The sequence below is a fragment of the Myodes glareolus genome, chromosome 10 (assembly GCF_982192425.1).
Source record: "Myodes glareolus chromosome 10, mMyoGla1.1, whole genome shotgun sequence".
NCBI lineage: Eukaryota > Metazoa > Chordata > Mammalia > Rodentia > Cricetidae > Myodes > Myodes glareolus.
In genome coordinates, this window is record NC_142035.1 from 68,127,483 (window position 1) to 68,152,120 (window position 24,638).

Consider the following 24,638-nt stretch of genomic DNA (forward strand, 5'->3'; position numbering starts at 1 on the left):
AAACAAAAACATTTCTATTACTAATTTTACTTTTTACTCTCCAATCTTCAAATTGGAAATATTTCCAATTTATGTATATAAAATGACTTAATCTACTAATTTCAAACTACTCCACTGTATATAAGCACAGTTATGTAGCTAATGGATTTATACTATTTAATAGTATTAAAATATATGAAGTGGGTAATTAATAAATATTACTTATGCATAAAACTTTCAATGATATTAGTTTTATAGAAATCAACTTGGTATCTCATCTTGATAAATGTTCTTAACTTATAGGTCAAGAGTGAAAATTCTTTTGGTTCTGGAGCATTGAAAATACTGAGAATTCTTTCTCTCACCTATGTTTCATCATCCTTTGTGATGCTCTTTCTTGATTATGTTGATTGTTAAGCTAAAGGCTAGCAAAATACTAATGACTGATAACTTTGATTTTAATAAGGCTATTGCCCAATGTGTTTCTGTTTTGTGAGTTACTGTACATACCACCTGTCCTTAAAATGAGATCTACTCCTTGCAGCACAAATATTTTGATACTTCTATCAACCATTATAACATCAATATAAACGGTGATAGTTCTCCAAGCCGTGATGGAAAGGCAACATGGAACCATTTGACATAAAAAAGAAAGTCAGTGTAAACTGGACTGTTACCCAGTCATTTAGAAACAGAAATAAAACAAATAGTATTATTTTCTATTTGTGTTTGTGAATATAGTGGGTATGCTTGTTCATGTGTGGGCATATGTATGTGTGGATGCAAGATAACAATGATCCTGACTGTTCCTCAAATGTCAACTACCTTGGTTGTATTTGAGTGTGTATGAGGGAGACAGGGTCTCTCACTGGCCTGAGGCACACAGCTTTTGATAGACTGTTTCAGACAGTGAAATTTAAGGATCTGCCTGTCTGCATACTGGAACTACAAACTCACAAAGCCATGCTTGGGTTTTTAACCTGGATTCCTGGGGTGAAATTCAAGATCTCATTCTTGCTCAGCAAGCACTTTACCACCTGAACCATCTCCTCAGTCCTACTTTTGATCTTGAGGCTTTTCTTTGATTTTTCTTTCAAAATACCAATTGTGCAACTTTGTCCTTCTGAATGTACATGCTTTAGACATAATTAAAGTTCCTTTGATGAGAAAAAAAAGCATTTTGCCATTTACATCGATGATTGTATCTTCATCCCTTGCTTAGTTTTTTCTTGAATATAAATTATAAATATTTAACTTATACATAAAAATGTACTTGCCATGAAAGTTTTGACAAACATATATATATAGTACATTGTTTAATTCAGGATCAAGATATATATCCTTTTAAATATGTGTGATAACATTGTGAAAATGCTATTTTTATCTTCTGGTTCAATAATGAACTTATCACTGAATTCTGTTCTAATATTCCCCAGTCACTATCTGTACAATCATTGCCTTTTTCCCCCAATTCTTCAGTGTTTTGGTTTTCTTTGATACCTACTCCTACATTATAAACATCATAATGCCTCTTCATGTCTGGTTTTCTTGCATAGAACTTGTTTTATGGGCCCAATGAGTCTGTGGTGTTTGCACAAATACTTTTTTTTTATTACTATGCAGTTAAGGATTTTTTTCAAGTGGATCCAGTCTTGGTGAGAAATGATATATAGTATAGGAAATGATAAGATAATAAATCATTGTCAGTGCCAAGTCTAGAGGGAAGCTTGGCAATGGAATTAAAAGTGGGAAAATCATGGTAGTCAGTTATGTGTGAGCTAAACGTCATTTTTTAATTTTGTTGTTTAAAAATTAAATAGTTAACAAGTTAAGACAGAGAAAGTAAATTGATAAATTAGGTTATAAAAATTTATATTAGCTTTTCTTTTTGTACTGTAGAATTGTCAATTTTGTATGGTTTAAGCTTTCAGTTGTCCTCATCAAATAGACTGTGAACCAAATATGGACAAGTTCAGCGGAACCCCCACATACAGGCTGTCCATGCATGCTTCAGCATTGCCAGGACATCAGTTTTATTTTCATAAACTACTAACTGCATTTGCAGTATCACAGAGAAAAGCAACTAACAGGTAAACACAAAAGAATCACCCTTTGTTTTTCAGAAAAATAATGTAGCTCTTAAATACAAGCTTATTATGTAATTTGTCTCATAGCAATTTTTATTAAAAATACATTATTTACCTCTTTATACAATACAGGTTTTCATTTCCCTGTAGTTGGAGTTTTGATGTTGTTTTGAAGGTATCTGTTAAAGAAATTATATCAAATTACATCAGAATTGTCAATGTATGAAACTCTTTTTCCCTTCGCGGTATTATTAATAGAATTTCATCAGATTATAAAGAATTTGATGACACAATGGAAATCAGTTACCTTTGCCCTTCTGTTTATGCTTCCTCAGATAGTGCAAAAGTAGCTTTACCATTTACATGATAAGTTTGAGATTGCTATTATGATAAAAACAGCACGCTTCTTATTGCAAGTGCTTACTTTACTACTGATATACTTCCCTTGTCTCAAGGTTATTGCAGAGAACATACATCTTGGACACTCTAGTAAATCCTCTTAAGTGGTAATGGCTATTCTTTGGCAGATTGTAGGCAGAGTCCACCAATATAAACCAATCCTTAAGTTATGTTTTTTTCTTCATCTTAGTCATCAGGGTTTTATTTATATTTAAAGATTTTTTATTTTTCAGGTATTCAACTTGTTTGTAGTTCTGCCAGAAAAAAAAAGACCATTGACTTACCAAAGGACATAACATAGTATTTTGAATATAGTATATACTCATAATGGATATCAGTAGAACAGAGACATTAATTCTTCAAAATACAGATGATTCTGAAGAATTATTTATATTAATACATATTTTGAAGCCATTGAAGCATGTTTCTTTCAATCGTTATTTGTTTTAAAGTATACTGTTTAATGTACAACATTTTATTGTAATTAGATCACAAAGAAAATATTCTACTGCTAGGGGACAATTCTACTAATTCTGGTAACTGCTTTGCCTGTTTTGTTTTGGGTACTATAGATAACTCAAGAAAGATCCAATGAATGAAGCAAATTACTCTGAAGTGTCTGAGTTTATATTCCTGGGATTATCAATCTACAGACCAACACAATACTTCCTCTTTGCATTTTCTACAATATCATATGCATTCATTTTTCTAGGAAATTTCTCAGTTGTGCTGACAGTTATCCTTGACCCCCATTTACATTCACCCATGTACTTCCTTTTAGCTAATCTTTCATTTGTTGACTTTTGTTTTTCAACCTCAACTGTCCCTAAATTGATTTCTGATCTGTATTCCAGTCATAATACCATTTCATTCCAGGACTGTATCTTTCAGATGTTTGTCCTTCATGTCCTGGGGGGATGTGAGATGGTGTTGCTGGTGGTCATGGCCTGGGACAGATATGCGGCCATATGCAAGCCCCTCCACTACCTGACCATCATGAGCCCACGGAAGTGCATTTTGCTTCTGATTGGTGCCTGGATTATTGGTCTCATTCATTCAGTGACTCAATTAGCTTTTGTCATCCACTTGCCTTTTTGTAGTTCTAACGAGATAGACAGCTTTTACTGTGACCTTCCTAGGTTCATCAAACTGGCCTGCATAGACACCTACAAGATGGAGTTCTTGGTTACTGCTGAGAGTGGATTAATTTCAGTCATTACCTTCTTCTTACTGATTCTCTCCTACATCTTCATACTATTCACTGTATGGAAACAGTCCTTGGGCAGTTTGTCTAAAGCCCTCTCTACGCTTTCTGCTCACATCTCTGTTGTTGTTTTATTCTTTGGACCATGTATTTTTGTGTACATATGGCCATTTCCTACAATACCAGTGGATAAGTTTCTTGCCATTGTAGACTTCATGATTACACCCATCCTGAACCCTGCCATTTACACACTGAGGAACAAAGACATGAAGGTGGCAATGAGGAGACTGAGTAAGCAGCTCCTGAGTAGGAAAAGTGCCTGCTAAATTTCTCAGAAGAATATGCAACCTGAATACCCTATTATAAACACAAACATTAAATGACCTCTTCTACTTTGATGAAATCTATTTTTCCTACTGCAACAGCTTGATAAACTTAAATAATTTATTTCAATTTGACAATGAAATGATCTCATATTTATTGGTTACTAGTTATATAATATTACATATGTATTATCATCATTTATATATTGCATTTTTGTTATTTATTTATCATATATTTACTTGTTATTATGAAATACATATTTTAGACTCTTTAAAAAGCACTAGAGGAAATGAAATGAAAGTAATAAATTATCCACTGTTTTAACACCAAAAAATTCATCATTTCCTTCCCGATGTTTCTTGTACTATTTTTTTTATTTGAACCTAAATTTACTCAAGCTGACCTCAAAACTCAAAATCCTCCTGCTTCAGCCTCCTGAGCACTGTGATTAACATGTGCTTGATCACATTCTGCTTGCTTCCCTTTTTGTGGAGTGAAGGACAAGATTGTATGGCGTGGGTGAAGGTCCGCAGGAAGAAGAGACAGATGTAGTCTGGACTCTTGTGGGAAACAGGGAGTGAAAGGGGCTTCAGAGAGAAAGAAGTAAGGTAGAAATCCCCTGAGCTAGGATATACTTACCAGGGGTGCATTGAAGAGATTTTATGTAGGAGCTGGGGGCGGCATGTTTTTGTTTGTTTGTTTGTTTGCTGGTGGGGATCCTCTGCTTCAAAATCTAGCAGCTTCAGGAAGAAAATGATGGTGTTCAAATGGGGGGGGGGGGTAGTGAGAATGGAAGAGGAAGACAAAGAGCTTAAGTTTATATGAGTAAACAAGGGAGAGAAGAGGGAAGGAGAGGGAGGAGGAAAGAAGAAGGGAGAAAGGTGGGGGAGGGGAGTAAGGGTTGCAGTAAGGGTCTCAGAAGGAAGCTGAAAAGGAGCACTGTCTCCATTGAGACTGACACGGATATTTACAGAACCACAGATTTGTTTTCCTGGAGAGATGGCCAGAAGCGACCTGTACGTGCACAAAGAATGCCCTTAAGCTCCAGGAATGTTAGCAGAGCAGGAGGCTCTCTCTTGCTCATGCGCACAGGAATGTCTGCCAGTGTTGCTTGGCAACCTGGAGTAGATCAACGGTTTCTGGGGGTGTTAGAAGCCATTTCCCCCACTCTGCAACCTTGGTGCGAGACCTTCTGGGACTATCTTGATTTTCCATAAGCTGATACTGAGTTTGGGAATTAGTGGGTGTAAAGACAAGTCCTTGGGAAAATCCGAAGGGTCAGGCAGGCACAGGTGGCTGAGACCAGTAGCTTTAGTCATGGGGAACTTGGTTCACGGAATTAAGGAAAAGACACCTTTGGGATTCTGCGATGTCCCACGAAAAAACCTGTTGGACTTTTTACGTGACATGAAACAAGTTTCTGTCCCAAATAAACCCAGATACAAACCTCTCAAAAAGATCCACCAGGCTGCAAGTAAGGGCGATGTCAAGAGACTGCAGAAAATGATACGTCTTGGGAAATACAGCGTACATGACAGAGACTTCAAGCAAAAGTCTACGGGCAAAAGGGAGGGGATTGCGTAGAGGATGTGATATGGCTTCTGTTATGTCCAAAGATCAGCGTAAGGGAGCCAGAAGGAGCGGATGGCCTCTCTTGTTCTGTCTCTGGCTCTTCAGCACTGCCTCATGACTTGCACACCGGCTGGAGGTCACTAGTCCAGTTGTCCAATCCCACCTACAAATTTAACTTGATAAATCACGAACTTATCAAGTAATTTTTCATCACTGATAGCTTATTATGTAGCATTCATATTGCAGTGTTCTTTTTTTTTTATTTCGTTTTGTTTTATTTTGTTTTCCGAGACGGGGTTTCTTTGTGTAGACCAGGCTACCCTGGGACAAGCTCTTATAGACAACGCTAACCTCGAACTCACAGAGATCTGCCTGCCTATGCCTCCCATGTGCTTGGATTAAAGGTGTGCATTACCACTGTCTGGTCATATTGTACTATTCTTATAACCTTTTCGCTTTGCCCCTCTTAGCAAATTTAGAGACTTTAAGTGCAATTTAGAATCCTTGTAATTATTAGTATTTAAACATATCAAAAAATATTATCATATAGTTTTATGTACTTGAAATCTTGTTTGTTGAATAGAGTTAATAGTGATAACCTTAGATTGAGTTGTCAAGTGCAGGGAGCTATTCTAGGTATTTTTCATTATTTTATAATTCCCATTGATGTGTCATGGTGTTCTGTGAGATAAGTACTACTTTTGATCTTTGCTTTACTGGTGAGAGATTTGATTCATAGTAATCCTAAGTAGTTTGCAGCAAGGTTTAAGTTATAATAAAAAACCTATAGTGATTTAATCTAAGGCCATGCTTTTACTATTCAACTTTTTCCTGGTAGGGGATAATACTCAATAGTAGATTAATTTCTAAAAATGAAAAGAGGCCATGTGCTCAGTTTCCAAAACCACACAAAAGATACCAACAACAATATTTCCATTTTATTCTTCAGAAGGACTTAACTATTTATTCAGAAGGTGGAAGAATCATATACCACTCAATGTTTAAGAATTATGAGCCATTGAATATTTTATGATTACATGAGTAATTGTTATTTTTAAGATATTGTTCTAGAATTTTATTTAAAATTCCTCATTCCCATAGGACTGCGCTGCATTTTGCTTGTGCCTATGGCAAGGTAGAAGTCGTAAGGGTTCTACTGAGAAATAATTGTGACATTGATGCCGTTGACATAAACTCCGTCACACCTCTGATGAAGGTATGTATAGCTATCCAAATCAAGCATAAAATAGACTTGGGTTAAATGATTATAAACAAACATTCTCCATGAAAATGTCAATATGCGGTGAAATTTATATGATGTTAATATTGAATTCTTTGAACTAGCCATCTGTTTCTTGGTATAATCCCTAGGCTATACAAAACTGGACATTTGGATGTGTGTATACATTGCTGAAGCATGGTGCTAACCCAAACCATATGGACAAAAATGGCAATACTTCTCTCCACTATGCTGTGTCTGAAGGCAATCAGATGCTGGCTAAAAACTTACTTGAGTATAGTGCAGACCTGGAGCAAAAGAACAAGGTATAGTTCATGGAATTGTATTCTCCAAATAATCTGAAATAATGTGTGTTAATGGTAAGAAAAGTAGGATTAACTCTGTAAGTTAAGAATTCAAGGGTTACTTGAATGGAAATACTTTGACATAGCTTCACTGTTTAAAAGTATGGCATCAAATAGGGATGCTTTGAAAGAAGTGTCAAAATATAGAATGTCCAGGGCTAGTATTTGTGAAAATACTTTGCTTGCTATATTTGTTCAAGGTAAAGCTTGTCTTTTAATGCTTTCTTTTCACTAAAATTTGTCTCTAACTTGTGTGAGGTAACATAATTGGAGAACAAAATTTCCCTTGCTAATGAAACTATTTTAAAACTCAAGTTAAAGAGGAGACTTTTTAACAAATTTTAAATTTTCTTGCTGTTTACAAATACTATCAAATGATGTATTTTTCTATGTTAAGCCTGAATTGAAGAATATAGAACCAGAACCTTATCATAAATAAGAAGACCCACCTGGAAGTTAGGCAACTAAAGAAATATATGAAAAATTATTGCTATATTCAACTTATGGTTTTAATGAACATTTTTTATTTATTTTGATCACATTCTTTCTCTTCCTGCAACTCCTCATATATCCCCACCCAACCACCTTCCTATTTATTCAACTTCGTGATGCCCTTCACAAAAAGCAAAGCCACCACTAAAAAAACTCAAAAACCAAAATCAAAACTAACAATTATTTTAGTATGTGCATTGTTATTGTGCCTCCTGTTTGAGGAGTAGTCAGTCTTAGTTTGCTGAAGTTAGTGAGTTACAAACATGCCTGTTGTTCAATCTGAAGAGCACTTTGAGGACCTCAGACAGGTAGTGAGTACCTGGTAGTTATGTGGAAAAGCAGAGGAATGATCAAAGAGTTTACTGGTGCATTTCCCTTTTTTTTTTTGAAAGGAATGACTAACACTTAGGTCAACACCTAACCTCTATTCTCAAATCTACTGTGGTGCGCCTAGATTGGGAGAAGGCGGAAATGAAATTTGCATTTTTGCATATTGAAGTGAAATGTGATTCCAGCTGCTTGTTCCTTGAATGTCCCCATCTAGGGGAACAAAGAAGTTTTCAGTGACTGAGACCTTTATCTTCTTAGTGATATGAACAAATAAATGGTGAAGGTAATTAGCCATATGGATTAGAAATGAGGAAAGTTCCTATTTATTGCACGTACCTATGACCTCAGGAGAAGACTGGACATTTATATTACATGTAGAGGTTTCTATACAGAGTTTAAATCTTTAAATCTAATTAGTCGTGGACAAAATATTTGCAAAATTGTGTCCTTGAAATTCTGAAACAGTTCCTAGAATGTGTGGATGCTCAAATCCAAAGGAACTCCAGAAGAGTGCAGTTGTATCCCAATAATCTTAGCCCCACTTTCCTCTTTTGCTATTTTTATGTTTTGGAAGGAAGTAGAATAACAATCACAATGATTTTCTTATACAATAACCCATTTTGCTTTAAGAAAAAAATAATTTGTTAGTTCTAAAAGATCTTGAAAATAATAAGAAGCTAGACTTCTAAGAAATCTATGTATTATTAATATTCAGGTCAACAGATTCCAAACTAGTAATTACAAGGTTTTTGTCCCTACAACAAAGAGTAGCAAATCACAACCTTGACAATTGAGCTGTTACTCAATCTCAATGTGACTTATTCAGTTCATAAAGCCTGGGTATCATATTCTAACATTTGTAATCACTGCAAAACTGTAAGTTAAGGACAGTGTTGAAAATCAACTGAATGATTTTGCTTTGATACTTTTAAGCAACTAATGATTCATTTTATTAACTTTAGGAGAAAACAGAATGCAAATTGTTTAGTAGGAAGCATCACCTCAGCTTCTATCATCCTTATCTAAAACAGTCTGGAATGTTTGGTTGGAAGTGTTACCTCAACCCCTAACATCCTTATCAAAAATGTCTGGAATGCTTGGTTGAAAGTGTCAGCTCAGCTCCTGACATTCATTTCTAAATGCTTGAGTGGAAAGTTCCATTTCAAGCCCCCTCCCCTGGGAGTTGCCACAGTCTAAACTCCACCTCCAAGAAAGCCTGACAAATGGTGACTGCTCCCCAGAGAGGGTCAAGACCACCCCCACAGGCTATTTAAACTGCCCCCCAGTGAAGGAACATGTGGTCTCTCAGGTTGTCCTTCCCCTTCCCCGTGTTTTCCCCGAGGGCCTCCCAAGAGCTCTGTCATCCTTTAAACCTGGGCTTTTTTTAAAATTCGATTTGATTTGGTGAAATTTGGATTACCTCCTTGGTGGAGAGACATATGCGGGCAAAAAAAAAAAAAAAATTACATCTGGAGGTCCTGGGGGGAGGGGGACTGTTTTTTCCCACTGGCCCAGGGCTACGTGTTGAAAGATTTTGAAAGACACCATTCTTGTCCTTGGTTTCTACCAGGCCAAAATTGGTTTCATCTGGGTGAGTTCCCCTTTTATCAAGTACTAAGTACCGTTCATGGTGCCCATTCCTTTGTCAGTCAGCCATTGAAGACGCCTCCTGCGCCAGACCACTGACCTGACTAGCAGCGAGCCAGGCGAGGCAGTCCTCACCATGTTCCACGAGACAAGGTGTCCTACCATGGAGTTCTCACACCCCTCTGTTTTGTAACTCAAGAGAGTCTTAACACAGTGGACTCACTGTGGTAGATTTTTGAGTCCAGAGACTCAGAATAGACTTGTAAAAACGGAAACTTACAATATGAGGCCTGATCTCCAAATGTCCTTAGGTTGTCTTTTATAAAAATCCTTTTAAATTGGGGCTGTCTTACATCATACATACCTTAAACAAGCACCCGATGCCCATGGTTTCTGGGTGCTGTGCTCCCATTCCCATTCCTGTATCCCTTCCTCGCTCCCCCTTTCTGCTTCACTAGCTGTTTGCTATTTGTCTTACACTGGGACTCTCTACAAAGGATACATTTTCCCTTTTTCCTTTCACTCAAAAACTGTATAGGTGTTGCATCCTTATATTTCTGTTCCCTCTTGTAGTGTCTACTAGTCTGGTCCTTAATGGGAAAACTAGTGTTCTTCCCTGGTTTCTACCACCAGCCTACACCAGGATTTTTAAGTTGGTCAGCAGACATGGGTTCCTAAAAAAATCTTGTCTGTTAAAATAATGTAACCACACTATGCTTTTATGTCTATGTGTGTATGTGTGTTTATTTCCATAGTATGCTTGTCTTATTTCTCTGTGCATATATGTGTGTGTGCTTTAAGGTTGTAATACTTGTAACTCCAAATTACAAGAGCTCTGATCTCCAAAGGTGTGTTTGGTTTTCCTATGAATGTATGCTCACCTATGAATGTATGCTAACCTATACAATAAGTTAATAAATGTAATTTAAAAGTTTTCAGTTGGCTTTGAGCATGTTTTGGTGCTCAGTGTCCGTACAGGTGAGGTACAAGTCTACCTCGTTTTAAAATATTGATCTGGATATAAAAGTACAGCTAATTCACACCCAAGTCTTTTGTTACTATGTCCTAGAGGGGGTAGCTACTGATGCCCAGGTACGGCATCTGCCCTTAAGAAAGTTTTAGAGGAGTGGAAATCAAATACACATTTTCATATATTAAATGCCATAGTAGAAAGAAATGTTTGTAGAACACAGTTTTAAAATCATCTTTGGAAGGGGATGAGTGGAGTTCACGTGTCAAACATAGGTAGATAGATGAAGGACATTTCAAGGAGGAAGAACGTGCAGTGGACAGGAAGGGAGAAAGCTGCTTATTCACTCTAGCAAGCATTTATATTCGCAGGGATTCATTAAGACTCAATTAAGTTAACTTTTGCTATGATTTTTAATTGTTTTACAGGATGGCTTTACACCACTTTACTGGCTCTCAAGGAAAACAAAATAGAGATGGCGAAATTTTTAGTAAAGAAGGGAGCAAATATACATGTATTTGATGAGATGAAAAGGTACTGTTATCTGATTTTTTTTTAAAAAATTGAGTGGTATACTGAAATAACAATCACACAAAGAAGAAATACCAAATTTATGTGAAGTCATCAGTCTAATTAGGTGAGAACAGCAACAAGTTGAAGAATGTAACACAAATCATTTCTCAAAAGTTTCATATACCTTTATTATATTGATTAATGATTGTTATGTGAGTTTTTGACTGAACAGCTGATATTATGGTAGATAAATGGGGTTTTAGTTTGGTTTTACTAATATTTTTAAGAATTTTTAACTTTATTAACTTTTATTCACACCAGAATTCAATCATTTTGCAGTATTTTTCCTTGTTCTTGTATGGTTGCCCTGTAAAATACCATATTAATAATCAAAAAAGTTGACAATCATAGTCTAATGTATGACTCTAATGTATGATTTTGAAGAATAATGAGGTCAGATTACCTTTTGATGACTAAGAGTTATTATTGCAGAATGCCGCTCAACTCCACCCTCTTTTTCCCTGTGCAATTGGCATTGATATGTTTATATTTCCATAGTACCAGAAAAGGAAAGCAAATTCATTTTACTAGGAAAATGACATGAAGCTAAGTCATTGGTGTAGATTGTGTATTGGTGCTGTAAAGGAGATGCAGATTCATACCTGACTTCATTACAAGTCAGATACCTACTCGCTAGGTATGTAATCTGCTAGTGTTAGATATCACCAAATATGAAAAGGAGGATAATTCCATGGAGAAGTTTTCATGAGATCATTTATGGAGCACTTCGGGCAGTGCACAGCACATGATATTATCATTACCAACTGTAGCTACAATGAGTTTTATTATTAACAGAATATTTTATAATGCTATAGTTGCTTAAATAACGAAAAGAGTTTTCAATTATCTTGTTGGTTATGTTACACTAAACTAGAGAAAATGGAACCAGCTTAATTTACATCCTTATCTACTTAAGAAGAATAACTTTTATAGTGTTACATTCTATCAAAAGTGATGAGTCTAAGAATTCTACTGAGAATATGTGAAACAGTACCAGAGGCTTCTCATCCATTTTCTTCTTTTGTCTTTGGACACAGTGTACAGAGATGAATCCCTGTAACCATAAAATGTATGTGTGTAAAAAGGAAAATTACAAAAGCAAACAAGATACCAAATTTGTAAAATATAACAAGGTATTAACAGTTTTAATTGAAGTTCCTAATAATAAAGCTATTTCTGTGGTATTTCAGAAATACACTCTTATATGCCATAAGATGGGATGCAAAAGATATGGTCAGTCTCCTTCTGAAAGAAGGAATTGACTTTTCCTTTAAAGTTATATTCGGATGGACTGCATTACGTTTTGCTATTGAAGGCACAAGTAAAGGGTAGGTGTTTGCATAAGAATGCTAGTAAATACTAACTTGTAGTACAAATTACTACACAATTTGTAGTAAAATCACAAAGTCTTTATATTCCATTACATAATATGTCATTTCTTACTCTACATTGTCTTGGAATAGCAGTGCCTAGCCAATATGCAAAATGCATTAGAAGACTTTCTTTGTCCCATGACTTGGTTTGGTAATGCTGTAGATTGAACCAAGTAGCCCATTTATGCTGGGCAATTCTGTCACTGAACTACATTTCTGTGTAGAACTGCACCTTAAAAATTGTGGACTATAACACTTTTCCATTTCATCCAACTACAACTCTATAAGTTATATTTATACATATATTTATATATGTATATGTATATAGTGTCAGATACTTGATTTTCTAATTAGCATGGTTCTCCTGAACAGAGTCTATTTCTCTGGTGGGCTTTTTTTCTATATATTACTCTTTGAATCTTGAAGAAGATGAAGTTTCAGGGTTTCCTAAGTGCCAGGAAAGAAGTGGAGCAAAAAGAGGGCATTCTAGTCCCTCTTTTATTTCTACTGATTCTGTTCTGCAGTGTTGCTATTCACATTGTCCCAGAGACTGTAGGGGTTGACCTTGCTATCCAGGCTGCCTTTGTTGGATCAGTTCTCTGATGACTGAAGGCAGTTCACAGTGCACACTTACGTTGAAAAGTTACAATATTTTAATTGAATGGTTAGTCCCAAAGTTACATTGGTTTTCTTTGCCTTCTGGACTTTTAGTTTGTGCTACACTCTTTGTTGGTGATTAGACCATTCTCATTTATTCAGAACCTTATATGGAGCCCACCTTTTATTTTAATAATAGACCTTCATGTTTTGATAACTGTGAAGAATTTATCTGGTAGACAATATGACATGGGATCATGGTAAGCTGTCATGATTGTTCAAGTCACGTTGCAGGGAACATCACAAGTCTTTATTCATTACTGCCAGAATTTGGCCTACAGACCCCTTTGCATTCTGTGCAGCATCCTTTTCTAAGTGCTATAAGATGTGTGTCAACAGCATCCTTCTCTGAGTAGGTGTCAGTCTTAGTCTGTGTTTAAAAGAACTCATTCACATTATGCTTCATTGGAATCCATGTATCAAACAGGACAATTCATCATTCTAACAGGGATCTTCAGGTTTAGAGCTTAGTTGTACAGAGGAGGACTAATAGTAACTAAGTGAGGTTTTAGAAACTCAGTTTTCAGGTTTGGGTCATTAAGAGTTTGGTAGTGCACAATCATCATTTTATTTAATGGAAATAAATACACATTAAAAAGGGTTTATTTTCAAGTTGTTAAATAGCTCATTTGTTTCCTAAATTATAAGCCATAAAATTAGAGTGGCTAGCATTGAAATTTAGGGCTGGTGGTGGTTAATTCTAATCATCAAGTGATACAGTTTAGAGTCACCTGGAGGAGGAGTGTCAGTGAGTGATCCTCCAGACTGACCTGTAAAATGGTCAGAAGGTAACTGTCTTGATTCTTGATAGATGTGGGAAGATCCAGCCTACTCTGAGTAGCAGCATCCCCTAGGCAGGTGTCCTGACTCAGATAAGGAAAGAGTATGTGAGGAGCATGCAGGGCATTCATTTCTTTATGTTCTTGATGGTGAGCATGATGCAACTGCCTACTTCAGGTTCCTGCTGTCTCGACCTTCCTGCAATAATGATATATCATGGTGGGCAAAAGTAAGTCCTTCTTTCCCTAATTCCCTTTTGCAAGATGATTTTACCACAGCAACAGAACTGAAATTAGAAAAAGATTTCATGCTTTCTGGATAGGTACAATAACTGAATGCAAAACTGTAAAAGGAAAGAATTCATTGGGTTTTACTTGAATATGATAATTCCTTTGATATTGTCTACAAATTCTAGAAAATACAACATAATATAAAATGTTTTTCATATCAATTTTAAAATAGTAATTTTGCATTTTTCTCTTTTCATATGTCATCAGTAGTCGGAAAATTCTTATGGACTACGAGGAAAAGTTACATATTAAAAATAAAGATGGCAGTCTAGGTAAGGCTTATGAAAATGTTAAGTGAATATTAAAATCACGATTAGATCAGTGCCAAAATATACTAGCACTTTTAAAATTTGTTTTATAAGCATGTACAATTGAAACTGCTTCCCATATTTTCAATATTTTAATTTAGGCAATAATACTCATATTCTGTTGCCATAATTTTTAGTTATTTCAAATTAAAATTGTCTCTTATAGTAATTTCAATGAATATTTTTTGTCTATGTTGAGGCATTATTTCAACTATCCTATATGGCATCCATCTTACTGTGTAGTTGAGATTGGCTTTGAACTCTTGATCTAAGTTGCCATAATTTCTCAGTTGTTGAGGTTTGGGGTATGCAGCTTTCTTTATTAAAATCAATAATTTTTGAGGCTATGGATTGAACCTAGAAACTCATACCTTGAAAGCAAACTCTGCAGCCATCACCTTCTCTCTTAGCTCATTTCTGCCTCTCGTTCCTGATCAAAAGCATAAAATATTTTGGAAAAAACTTTATTTTTCTAGCAATTTTCCACTTAAGGAATAAGGTTGAAAGAATTACCCTCTGTACTAACATTACTGTTTAGCCCATTTTCTTCATGTTTGATATCATGTCTAACAATCTCAGGAGGTTGTTTATTTTAAAAGTGCATGTCCTATTTGTTACGTAGGTTCTCTGGAGCTGTGGATTGTAGTCTGGCTATCCTTTGTTTCACAGCTAAAGAGGGCACAAAGAGGGATGCATGGATTTCCCTAGGAAATGGGGAAATAAAAGAGATCTCCTGGGTAATATAGAGGCTGGTGTTGGGAGGTTGGGTAGTGAGAGGTTGATGGGAGGGTGGAAAAGGGAAGGATGGCTTTGGATGGCTTGGGATCTGAATATATATATAAAGGACATGTCAAAAAGATTTCCCTAGAAGATTCCTGCTAGTTGTAAGTTCTTTTAAGCTTAAAAGTCTCTTTATTCAGCCCAGCTCAAGACTGTGAAATCCTTAAGGGCTGATCTTGCAGTAATACTTGCTACTGCAGGAACTGTATCAGACAAATCTAAGGCTATGTTGCACCAGATATAAGAACACGGAAACAGAAATAGCTGTCATTGAAATAATTTTTTAACATCATTCCTGGAAGATATTGACTTGTATAGAGCTTGCTTTGTACCTGAAATGTCTTTGCTTGGTCTTGGTCTAGCTCCATGTTTATCATGCTTTGAAGTACAATGTTAATAGGTTGACCTTCCTTAAGATAATATTTCTTATCATAAACAGAAATTTGCATCAAATATTTGATATAATTCTTTCTGTAGTAACATAATAAAGAAACTCACTTAGAATGTTGCTAATGTCGCACTGCACATATATTCTACTGTCTGTTCAGCACTGAAAGCTCAAGATTCCATTTAAGTCAGTCTCCTAGAAGTGAGTTACCATACATGCCATTGGATATTGCATCTTATGGCAAATTATTGAAGAATTTAGTGTTCCTCCTTTGGGCCTAGTAAATAAGAAACAGGAAGACAGTCACATTGACTATATAGACATTTGGGCTTCTATCTCTCTGTCATCTATGTATCTATCTATCTATCATCCATCTATTTATTCACATATCTATTTAATTCTTAAAATTAGATTTAAGACATTTAAGATGTTTGAAGGAAATTCTTTTACCATTTTTAGATAAACAGAAATTAATTATTTTTTTCATAGTTGTCCTCATAATAGAACATCATGACTTCCATGTTTTATTTAAACAACTTAAGTTTTTAAGCAGGCTTTCTTTTGGATTAGAGTAACAAATTTCCAACCTTTTTTATTTAACGTGCATTTATCTATTTTTGTTATTCATTTGCTCTGTAGGAACCCCAGTGATCCTACTTCTGTGTTTACCTTGCCCAAACCAAATGAGGATGATGATGATTTTAATGACAAGGTAAAATTTTCCTTCTTGAACTTAATATGTTTGTACAGAAATGTGTTTCCATGGTATTTCCTCTTGAAATTCTGAAGTGGTCTACCTCTTGCCATTCTGTTGACAACAACAGACAATAGTCAATTGGTGAGAAAAAGACTTTTCCCTAAACTGTGACCCGTGACTAATTGGATAGTTTTTTTAGTTTGATAAACAACAAAGGTCAAGGAACTGTTCTGAAGTAAAAGGGAAAAGTGTAAAATGTACAATTTAAGAGATTTGTATTAGGAATACAATTTCCATAGAAGAGGAGATTTTAATTATGGCAAATAATATTTGATTAAATGTCACTTACTATGACTTATGAACCGTACTAATAAGATAATGTTTCAGAATTACAATGAAGAACAGATTCCCACCAGGGGACACAGAATCTTTATGGAAGATTGATAACTGCCTTTAGAAATATCTCCAGCTAGGATATCTCATGTCATGTTAGCAAAACTATTCACCTTAGCATTGATAGTCTTTCATAGCAGCTGTAGGCTTTATTTTTATTTTTAATTATTTAGTGCCTCTTGTGGGTTTATAGCTTGAGCCCAGGTTGTAAAGTACATATCAAAAGTGTTCTATTGCACAGTTGCCGGCCCAACTTCAACATTCAGAGCTGTTTTATAGTATACTCTAATTCCCAATCATCTGTTAGCTGTTTGAAACTGGTTTTTAAAAAAAGCACTAATCAAGATTTTAGTCATATTTCTCCTTCCTGATGTGAATACTGAATACAAAATTACAAACATTTGAATAGTATTTGAAAAGGACTAGTTCAAAATCATCTGGAAGAGCAATGAAAGCTTTTGCATAATGAATTTTTTCTTCAACCATGAAGTACCATTTTATATGACATATTAGAAAAAAGAATTATTATTATGTGTTTATAGATTGATAGAAAATTTGTTTTAGCTTTTATATGAGAATGTACCTTTTTTCTTACATAATATTAGTAGTTATAAAGACCTAAATATAGAGTCACATGAAGTTTCTCTTCTAGAATTGAAAACTTTTATTTGATGATGAAAAATTTCTACGTAGCAAACGTCACCCAGGGTGAGGTAGTATGCTTTATTTGGCATGCTCCAAATCAAGCTTACAATTTATTATTTTTTTCAAGAGAGGATTTCTCTGTGTAGTGTTGGCTATACAAGAACTAGTTCTGTATGCCACACTGGCCTTGAAATCAGTGAGATCTGCCTGCCTCGACCTCCTGAGTGCTGAGGTTAAAGGTGTGTACCACCACCCTCTGGCAAATTTAAATATTTTTAGTTTAATTTTAAAAAAATTTCATGTATGAGTATTCTGCTTACATTACTTTCAGCCTGTCTTCTCTCCATTCCAGCAACTTATGTATATGTCCCTCTCTGCTCTCAAATTCATGACCTTTTATTGTTTTATTATTTTTACATATGTAAATTTGCAGATACATACACTGTATATATAATATACATTATCTATTGAGTACATTTAGTCTTTTTTCACACAGAGTAGGCTTTAAGTTAATCTAGACGGCTATTGATTACCACTAAGAAGAAAGTACTGCTATTGCATCCCCCTGATCTCTTGCTCCACCAGCAACTGTTACGGTTCTAATGCTCTGCAACTAGGAGAAGCTTTTGGTTGCTTTTCTCTTCTAGGATCTTGCATAGTGTGTTTAATTGCAATGAAACAGTTCTCATGGAAAAGCATTCCAGGCAGTCCCTGCCAGAATTTTTTCAAGTTCCATATCTAATGTGTGTGGTGTCTCCAGTAACAGTCTTATCTCCAAGTTCATGAAAGAGACCAAGAGCAACCTGAAGAACCTGTATTTCTTTGGCGGGGGTGGGGGATCTCTTGGAATTCACTGTCAAACAAAATAAAGACAAGTGTTCCTTGCCTGGAGCTGAAGATTTCCTTAGCCAGCCTATGGCTTTTAGGGAAGTAGCATCTCCTACAGTGGTATAACTTCTTTTAATTTATTTATATATGTGCACACATATATCACATATGCTTTTATGTAAACATAAAATACCATTTTTCCTGATGATTTTCAAGGATCCATAGTCTTATTTAGCACTCTGTCCTCTCTATGTGTTATTATTCTCCTTATCCGATAATTAAAATCTCTTTGTCGCATTTTCCACCTTCTAGAAACCTGAATCATAGTTTCTGTCTCACTCTAGAGTTCATCCCTGGACTTCCTTTATATTTTTTCTTCTATGTTTAAAAACCATATGCTTGTTACATCTAGAATTACTGTTTTGAAATTGAGGTTTTAATAAAAAAATAAATATTTGGGAAATATTCCAGAGAGGGGGAAACACATATTTCTCGTGAAAGCATAGTTATGCTTTGAGTGCCATAAGGGGAAATAGAAAAGTCTGGGGTTAGAAATAGTTTTTGTAGTAACATTTCATTTGTGTTTTAATTAAAAAAATTCTTGCCTAAAGTTCAGAGAGTAAAATAGCCTTACTGGTCAACCTTAAAGACCAGGCAGTGGTGACACACATCTTTAATCCCAATAGCCACACTATCTTACCTAGTGTGGCAAACCTGGTGGTAGTGGTACACCCCCTTAATCCTAGCCCTAGAGAGGAATATAAAACAGGAGGGGAAAGCTCTCAGTCTCAGTTTGATTCTGAGATTCCTGGAGGCAGGATCTCCAATTCAGCCTGAGGTAAAGGTAAGAGCCAGCAGCTGACTGCTTTATTTTTCTAAAGTTCATGTTGAACCCCAGTTAATGTTGTCATTAATCATGCAACAAGTTTTATTTTTTCTGGAGGTTTAAAGAGAAGTCATTTAAAAAAGGGATACTCATTTTAAATATGGAATGTAAGAGTTAGATAGCATAAGGTTAACTTTTTTTATAAAATATCTACAAGTAAGCAGTTTATTTATGATTATGTCTCTTCTATTTTTGTTTTACAAAATGGTGAGAGATAGATTTAATCTAGAAAGCATGTATAAAGTTTGGTATCAAAATAACTGTGTTTTTAGACATATTCTTTTTGTTTTATGTGTAGTTTCTTTTAAATTGGGAAAATCATGTATCTTAAAATGAGTAAGAAAATATTAATTGCTTTATTTTCTATGAATTTTAGCTGAGTTCTTTAAAGTGTGGTCCTGCTAAATATATCAGTAACATACATGGGCCTGGAGGTCAGAGAGACAAAAATGAAGCAAAAGAAACAATGGAAGGTAACATTTTTGTTCTTTAAAAATGTTATTTGACAGAATGTTGGTTTATGACATGAATACTGATGAAATCTCGTAGCCAAAGAGCTTTTCTTTTAGTGGATAACCATAAAAAGTGTAAGATAAATGGCAACAATTGTAACTCTTACCAATGTTTAACAACATGTAAAGCTGAGACTGTCACGAAAGGAGTTTTATTGCAAATACCAGTTCATGCCATTCTTACATGAAAGGGGAAATAAGGAAGAAATGAGTCCAGAGAATGAGTAATATTAAATGCAGAAAAAGTGAGGAAATAAAGAAAAAAGGATAAAGATCTTAATGCACAGAGTATGGAAGCTAGGATGTAAAGGGTTTAGAATATGGATCAAAAAGAAAAACATTTCCCACTTTTATTCATCATCTCACTGTTGCAAAATATCGCTCATGTATGATGAGCTGTATCATACATAAAATGGTAGACTTACTTTACTTTAGATAACCATAAACACTACAGGGTCAGTTATACAAGTGAACTAATGGTACAGGGTTATGTGTTATCAGGTAAAATATAAGGTTTGAACAAAGATAATTAATAGTTTTACTTATAGGAAGTTCAGGAAGTCATCACCAGACATGATCTGAAGAAGTACAGGACAGATTCCATACATGCACTGAGGCAAAGAAATATTGAAGCAGACAACATAAAAACTATTCTTTCTCAAAGTTATAGAAATTCGGGGTCAATCATAAAAACAATATGCTCAGGTTGCTAAAAACTATGCATTTTTTTACAATATTTTCTCAGGCAATTGTGTCTCTTCTGTGTATCCATATTGTTCTTATTTTTCGGTAAACATAGAGAGGGCTTTTGATTGTTAGTGGTGGTGGGATCACATCAAGAGAGAGAATACATCCTCTTTTCATGAGCATAAAAATAAAAATCAAGGAAGAAGCAAAGAAAGGAAGAATAGGAACTAAATTTTATAAGACAATAATGACAATTCATGGCAGGAATAAACCAGTAGATGGAATATATAGTAATTTGAATTTGGATTCAATCTCATGTACTCTGTAATGACAGCAAATTTCCCAATGACATTATTGCTTGTGTGAAAATGCTTTGTTGATCACAAAATGCAATATCTTTGGAGAGAAAGATATGTTTAACTCATTTATGATATATCACAATGTGTCAAAATTGTGTCTTAAAATAAATGTTTTTAATGGTCATATGTAGCTTGTAAAGATTTTGTAATTTTTCCATGAATAGTCATTTTAAAGCACTGACAATCAAATTTCAGAAGTTCATTTGCAGTAATTTCATTTTTAAGTTCACATACCTCATAAAAATGCTTACTAAAATTTTAGAGTATGTCTTATTTTGGAAATGTTTTATTTTAACTTCATGATTTTACTTTTTCAACTCGATCCCAAACATATTTATCTAATTGGACCAAAACAAAATAAGCAAAAACAAAATCTAACATTCTCAAAATTTAAATTACCATTTCTAAAGCTACCCATGAGCATTTAGTTGCACACAGATTCTGCTTGTGTGGTCAATGTTGTGATAAAATATTACTGTTTCTCTGTCTCTTTCATGTTTCAGACTCCTTTAAAAAGCATCGTGCATCAAAGGTAATAAGTGAAATATTTTACATCATTAATTTTATACTATATGAAATACAGAAATTATTAATTATCATTTCCAATGCCACACAGTCTGTGATTGGAAAGACAGTTGTTCTTGCATATAAAGAATCACTGGCAAATCAGGAGGAGTCAATGCATGCAGGTAAATCTTGCAGTATTGGTGTCTATGGAAATTTATTTCAGCGTACTTGAAACATTCCCAATGTTCTCTGTTGACTGAAGTTTCCTGTTCAGTCATGTCCCTGCAGTCCTTAAGTCCCAAAGAAATTACACAGAGGTCTACATTAGTTATAAACTGATTGGCCCACTAGTTCAGGCTTCTTAGTAACTCTTATAACTTACATTAGCCCATTATTCTTGTCTATGTTAGCCATGTGGCTCAATCAGGCTTATTCAGTGAGGCAGTCACATCATGGTTTTTCTGTGATTGGGTCAGGACTGCCAAGGAATGTGCTTCCTTCTTCCCAGAATTCTCCTGTTCTCATTGACCCACCTCTATATCCTGCTTGGCTACTGGCCAACCAGCATTTATTTAAAATACAACTGACAGAATACAGACCATTGTTCCGCACCAGTTCTCATTTCTTTTGCTCCTTCCCCAAGTATCATTGGTGAATTTTCTATTAGTGCAAAGATTTTGGCTAGTTGTTTGTACAGTTCTTGTTTGTCACCTGCCCTCTGGAAGAACTAAACTAATAGTGGTTTTCCTGATATTTTAGCGTATTTCTAGACAAATCCCAATATTAAAAGAATCATCTCATTTTCTTACCGCAGATATGCCATATTCTCATAGTTTGTGTCCTGTGTCTGACTAAACTTACCATTTAATTGCCAAAGCAGATATGTATTCAGTACAAACAATCATAAGATATCTACACAATTCCTTATCTCATGGCAATACATCTAAGTACTAATAATTCTGTTATCAAATAAAGAGAATGGCTAGCCTCTTCATATGTGATTTCAAACATTACTGCTAGTTTGAGAGTAAGAAGGAGAGACATTGAACAGGTATTTCCTTCTAGGAGATGTTTTGATTAAGGAAGCAATCAGGTTAAAAAGAATCCAGATCTTTTCTTTAGGTAAAGAGAAGATTAATATAGGAAGACTTCACATATTATAATCAATATTGAATGAGGACAGTTCTGATAGTGGATGATTGTTTTCCACATATGAGAAAGAGTATCCCATATATAAATAAATTACTAGTTATTTTTGTAAAGCAAATGTTTAACACTTAGGTTAATTTTAGTTGTATATTAGTGTTCAATGTGAAGACATCCCTTTTTATCATGATTGAAACTTTTATTTCTTAAGGTTTGTTCACTTAGGTTGGATAGCTGTATTTATGAATGAATCTTTGAGATGTGTGTGTATGTTTGTATCTTGAACACGGTGCCATCTACTGCCTGTGTAAGTGAACTACTGAATATTTAGATGATTAGAAATAACTTAGGGAACAAATTATCCAGCTCCATGTTATATTTAAATGGAGCAATCATTTGAAAACTCATTATTTTCAATGTTTTTTACAAAATTTTATAAAAATAATTATATATATATCAATAATTTCTTCATGACTTAATTAAATAATACATATATTTTCTAACAGGATCATATATATTTACCCCTGAATCACTGGGAGACAATATCTCAGATGACAGTGAAAATATTCAGCTGTTGGTATAAAGGTATTTCAGTTCTTTTTTTCAATAATGCTTGCTGTTGTTTACTTGCATAGCCTGGGCAATAAGGAATTAGTATTAGGTCTTTAGTTACCTGTCAATGTTTGAAGCAATTTAACCAATTAAAATAACTTAGAATATTATTAAAATCTAAACTGCTTTAAAGTTAAAATCTAACTTTAGACTGTAATAAAATTTGTTCAAGTACAATCTCTGCCATTTAAAGTATATCATTTCAGTAGAATGAATATATAAGATCTAATTTCAGCTTAATGACCAAACAGCTACAATTTTGAAAATAACTGTATTTGGTTCACAGTAAAGGAATAGGTTTCTCATCATTTCAAGTATGTGATTACATATTGGCCATCTATAGTGTATTCAGTCTCTTTAATTGAGGGAAAAAATAGAGTTGCATAATCAATCCCAGTGCATTTTAGGAATGTCCCTCCTTCTACTATCAGGCTTCTGGTGACAGAGGGCTGCCTCCCAACAGTTTTGCTTATTAATCTTTATTGTCAGCTCTACAAAATTTGGAAACCCATTAAGATATTTATGTTTGACTTGTATGAGAATATGTTCTCTGGAAAGATTGATTGTGTAATGTAGAACAAGAGCAAATATGAGCATCAGCCCAGGTGTTACCTGTTACCACCACAGATTGAGGAAAGGAGGAGAAAGTAAGTTGAGCACCAGTCTTCTGTGTCTTGTCTGCTGTCTGTCTGTCCATCCATCCATCCATTCATCTGTGCATCCATTGGTCTGTCTGCCTATCTATCTATCTATCTATCTATCTATCTATCTATCTATCTATCTATCTATCTATCTATCTACCTACCTACCTACCTACCTACCTACCTACCTACCTACCTACCTACCTACCTATCTATCTATCTATCTATCTATCTATCTATCTATCTATCTATCTATCTATCTATCTATCTATCTATCTCTTCTCTCTATTTCTTGGCTTTGTTTTTTATTATTTTTTGTTTTATGGGAGAGGTTTTTCTCTATATCTCTGAATGTTCTGTAACTCATTCTGTAGACCAGGCTAGCCTCAATTTCACAGGTCCCCTTATGTCTGAGTAATTGGATAAAGGTTTGCACCACCGGGACTAGAAAGCACATCTGCTCTGGCTTCATGTTTCATTCTTCTTCCTCTTTTATATATTTACCATAGCACTGAGATGAAGATACAGTCCATATGAGGGCAATTCAGAAAGTCAGATTTAGTACTTTATTAACCCATGTATCAACTTCTCCTTAGAATACCAACTATATCCCAAGACTTAGACTTTGCCTTGCTTTTATCATCAGATGTGTTAAAAGAAACTTCACTTGCAATTGTCTTTGAACCACAATCTTTACATATGTAAGATATGACTACTCCATGAAAAGAATTAGTATACTAGAAATAAAAAATATGTTTTAGACCCTACATTTATTATACTTAATATCTATTTAAAAAAACCTTTTTGAGGAGAATGTCCCTGACTTTTCTGGTATAACTGGGTGTCCAAGAACACCCAGATGTCCATGTGCCTCATCATCTTGAATGCTATAAATAAGTATATAACATCACTACAAGATTGAGGGTATTTTGATATATTTCTCTATGTATGGAGTTTTTATTTTATATTCCTTTCAAACAATCTCCCTTGTCTTGTTTCTTGTGAACTGTTCTAGTACTTGTTATTATTCTACAATAATTTTGCTAAT

At 34.8% G+C, this 24,638-nt stretch overlaps 2 protein-coding genes across 2 annotated transcripts; both read left to right on the forward strand.

The window, feature by feature from the left end:
• Positions 1-3,056: 3,056 nt before the first annotated feature.
• LOC146892551 (olfactory receptor 4F6-like) lies at positions 3,057-3,995 on the forward strand. Its single transcript, XM_085696230.2, has one exon. It carries the CDS (start codon positions 3,057-3,059, stop codon positions 3,993-3,995), a length of 939 nt encoding a protein of 312 aa, XP_085552356.2.
• Positions 3,996-5,310: 1,315 nt separating this feature from the next.
• Positions 5,311-15,533, forward strand: LOC148120692 (uncharacterized). The gene is given in 8 exon segments (XM_087910884.1): positions 5,311-5,546; positions 6,667-6,781; positions 6,937-7,110; positions 10,957-10,969; positions 10,972-11,062; positions 12,292-12,429; positions 14,409-14,473; positions 15,430-15,533. Coding segments are annotated over 8 exon segments (936 nt in total).
• Positions 15,534-24,638: the final 9,105 nt, after the last annotated feature.

Coding starts and splice junctions, on each gene's coding strand:
- LOC146892551 (XM_085696230.2), top strand. CDS start 3,057: ATGAATGAAGCAAATTACTCTGAAGTGTCTGAGTTTATATTCCTGGGA.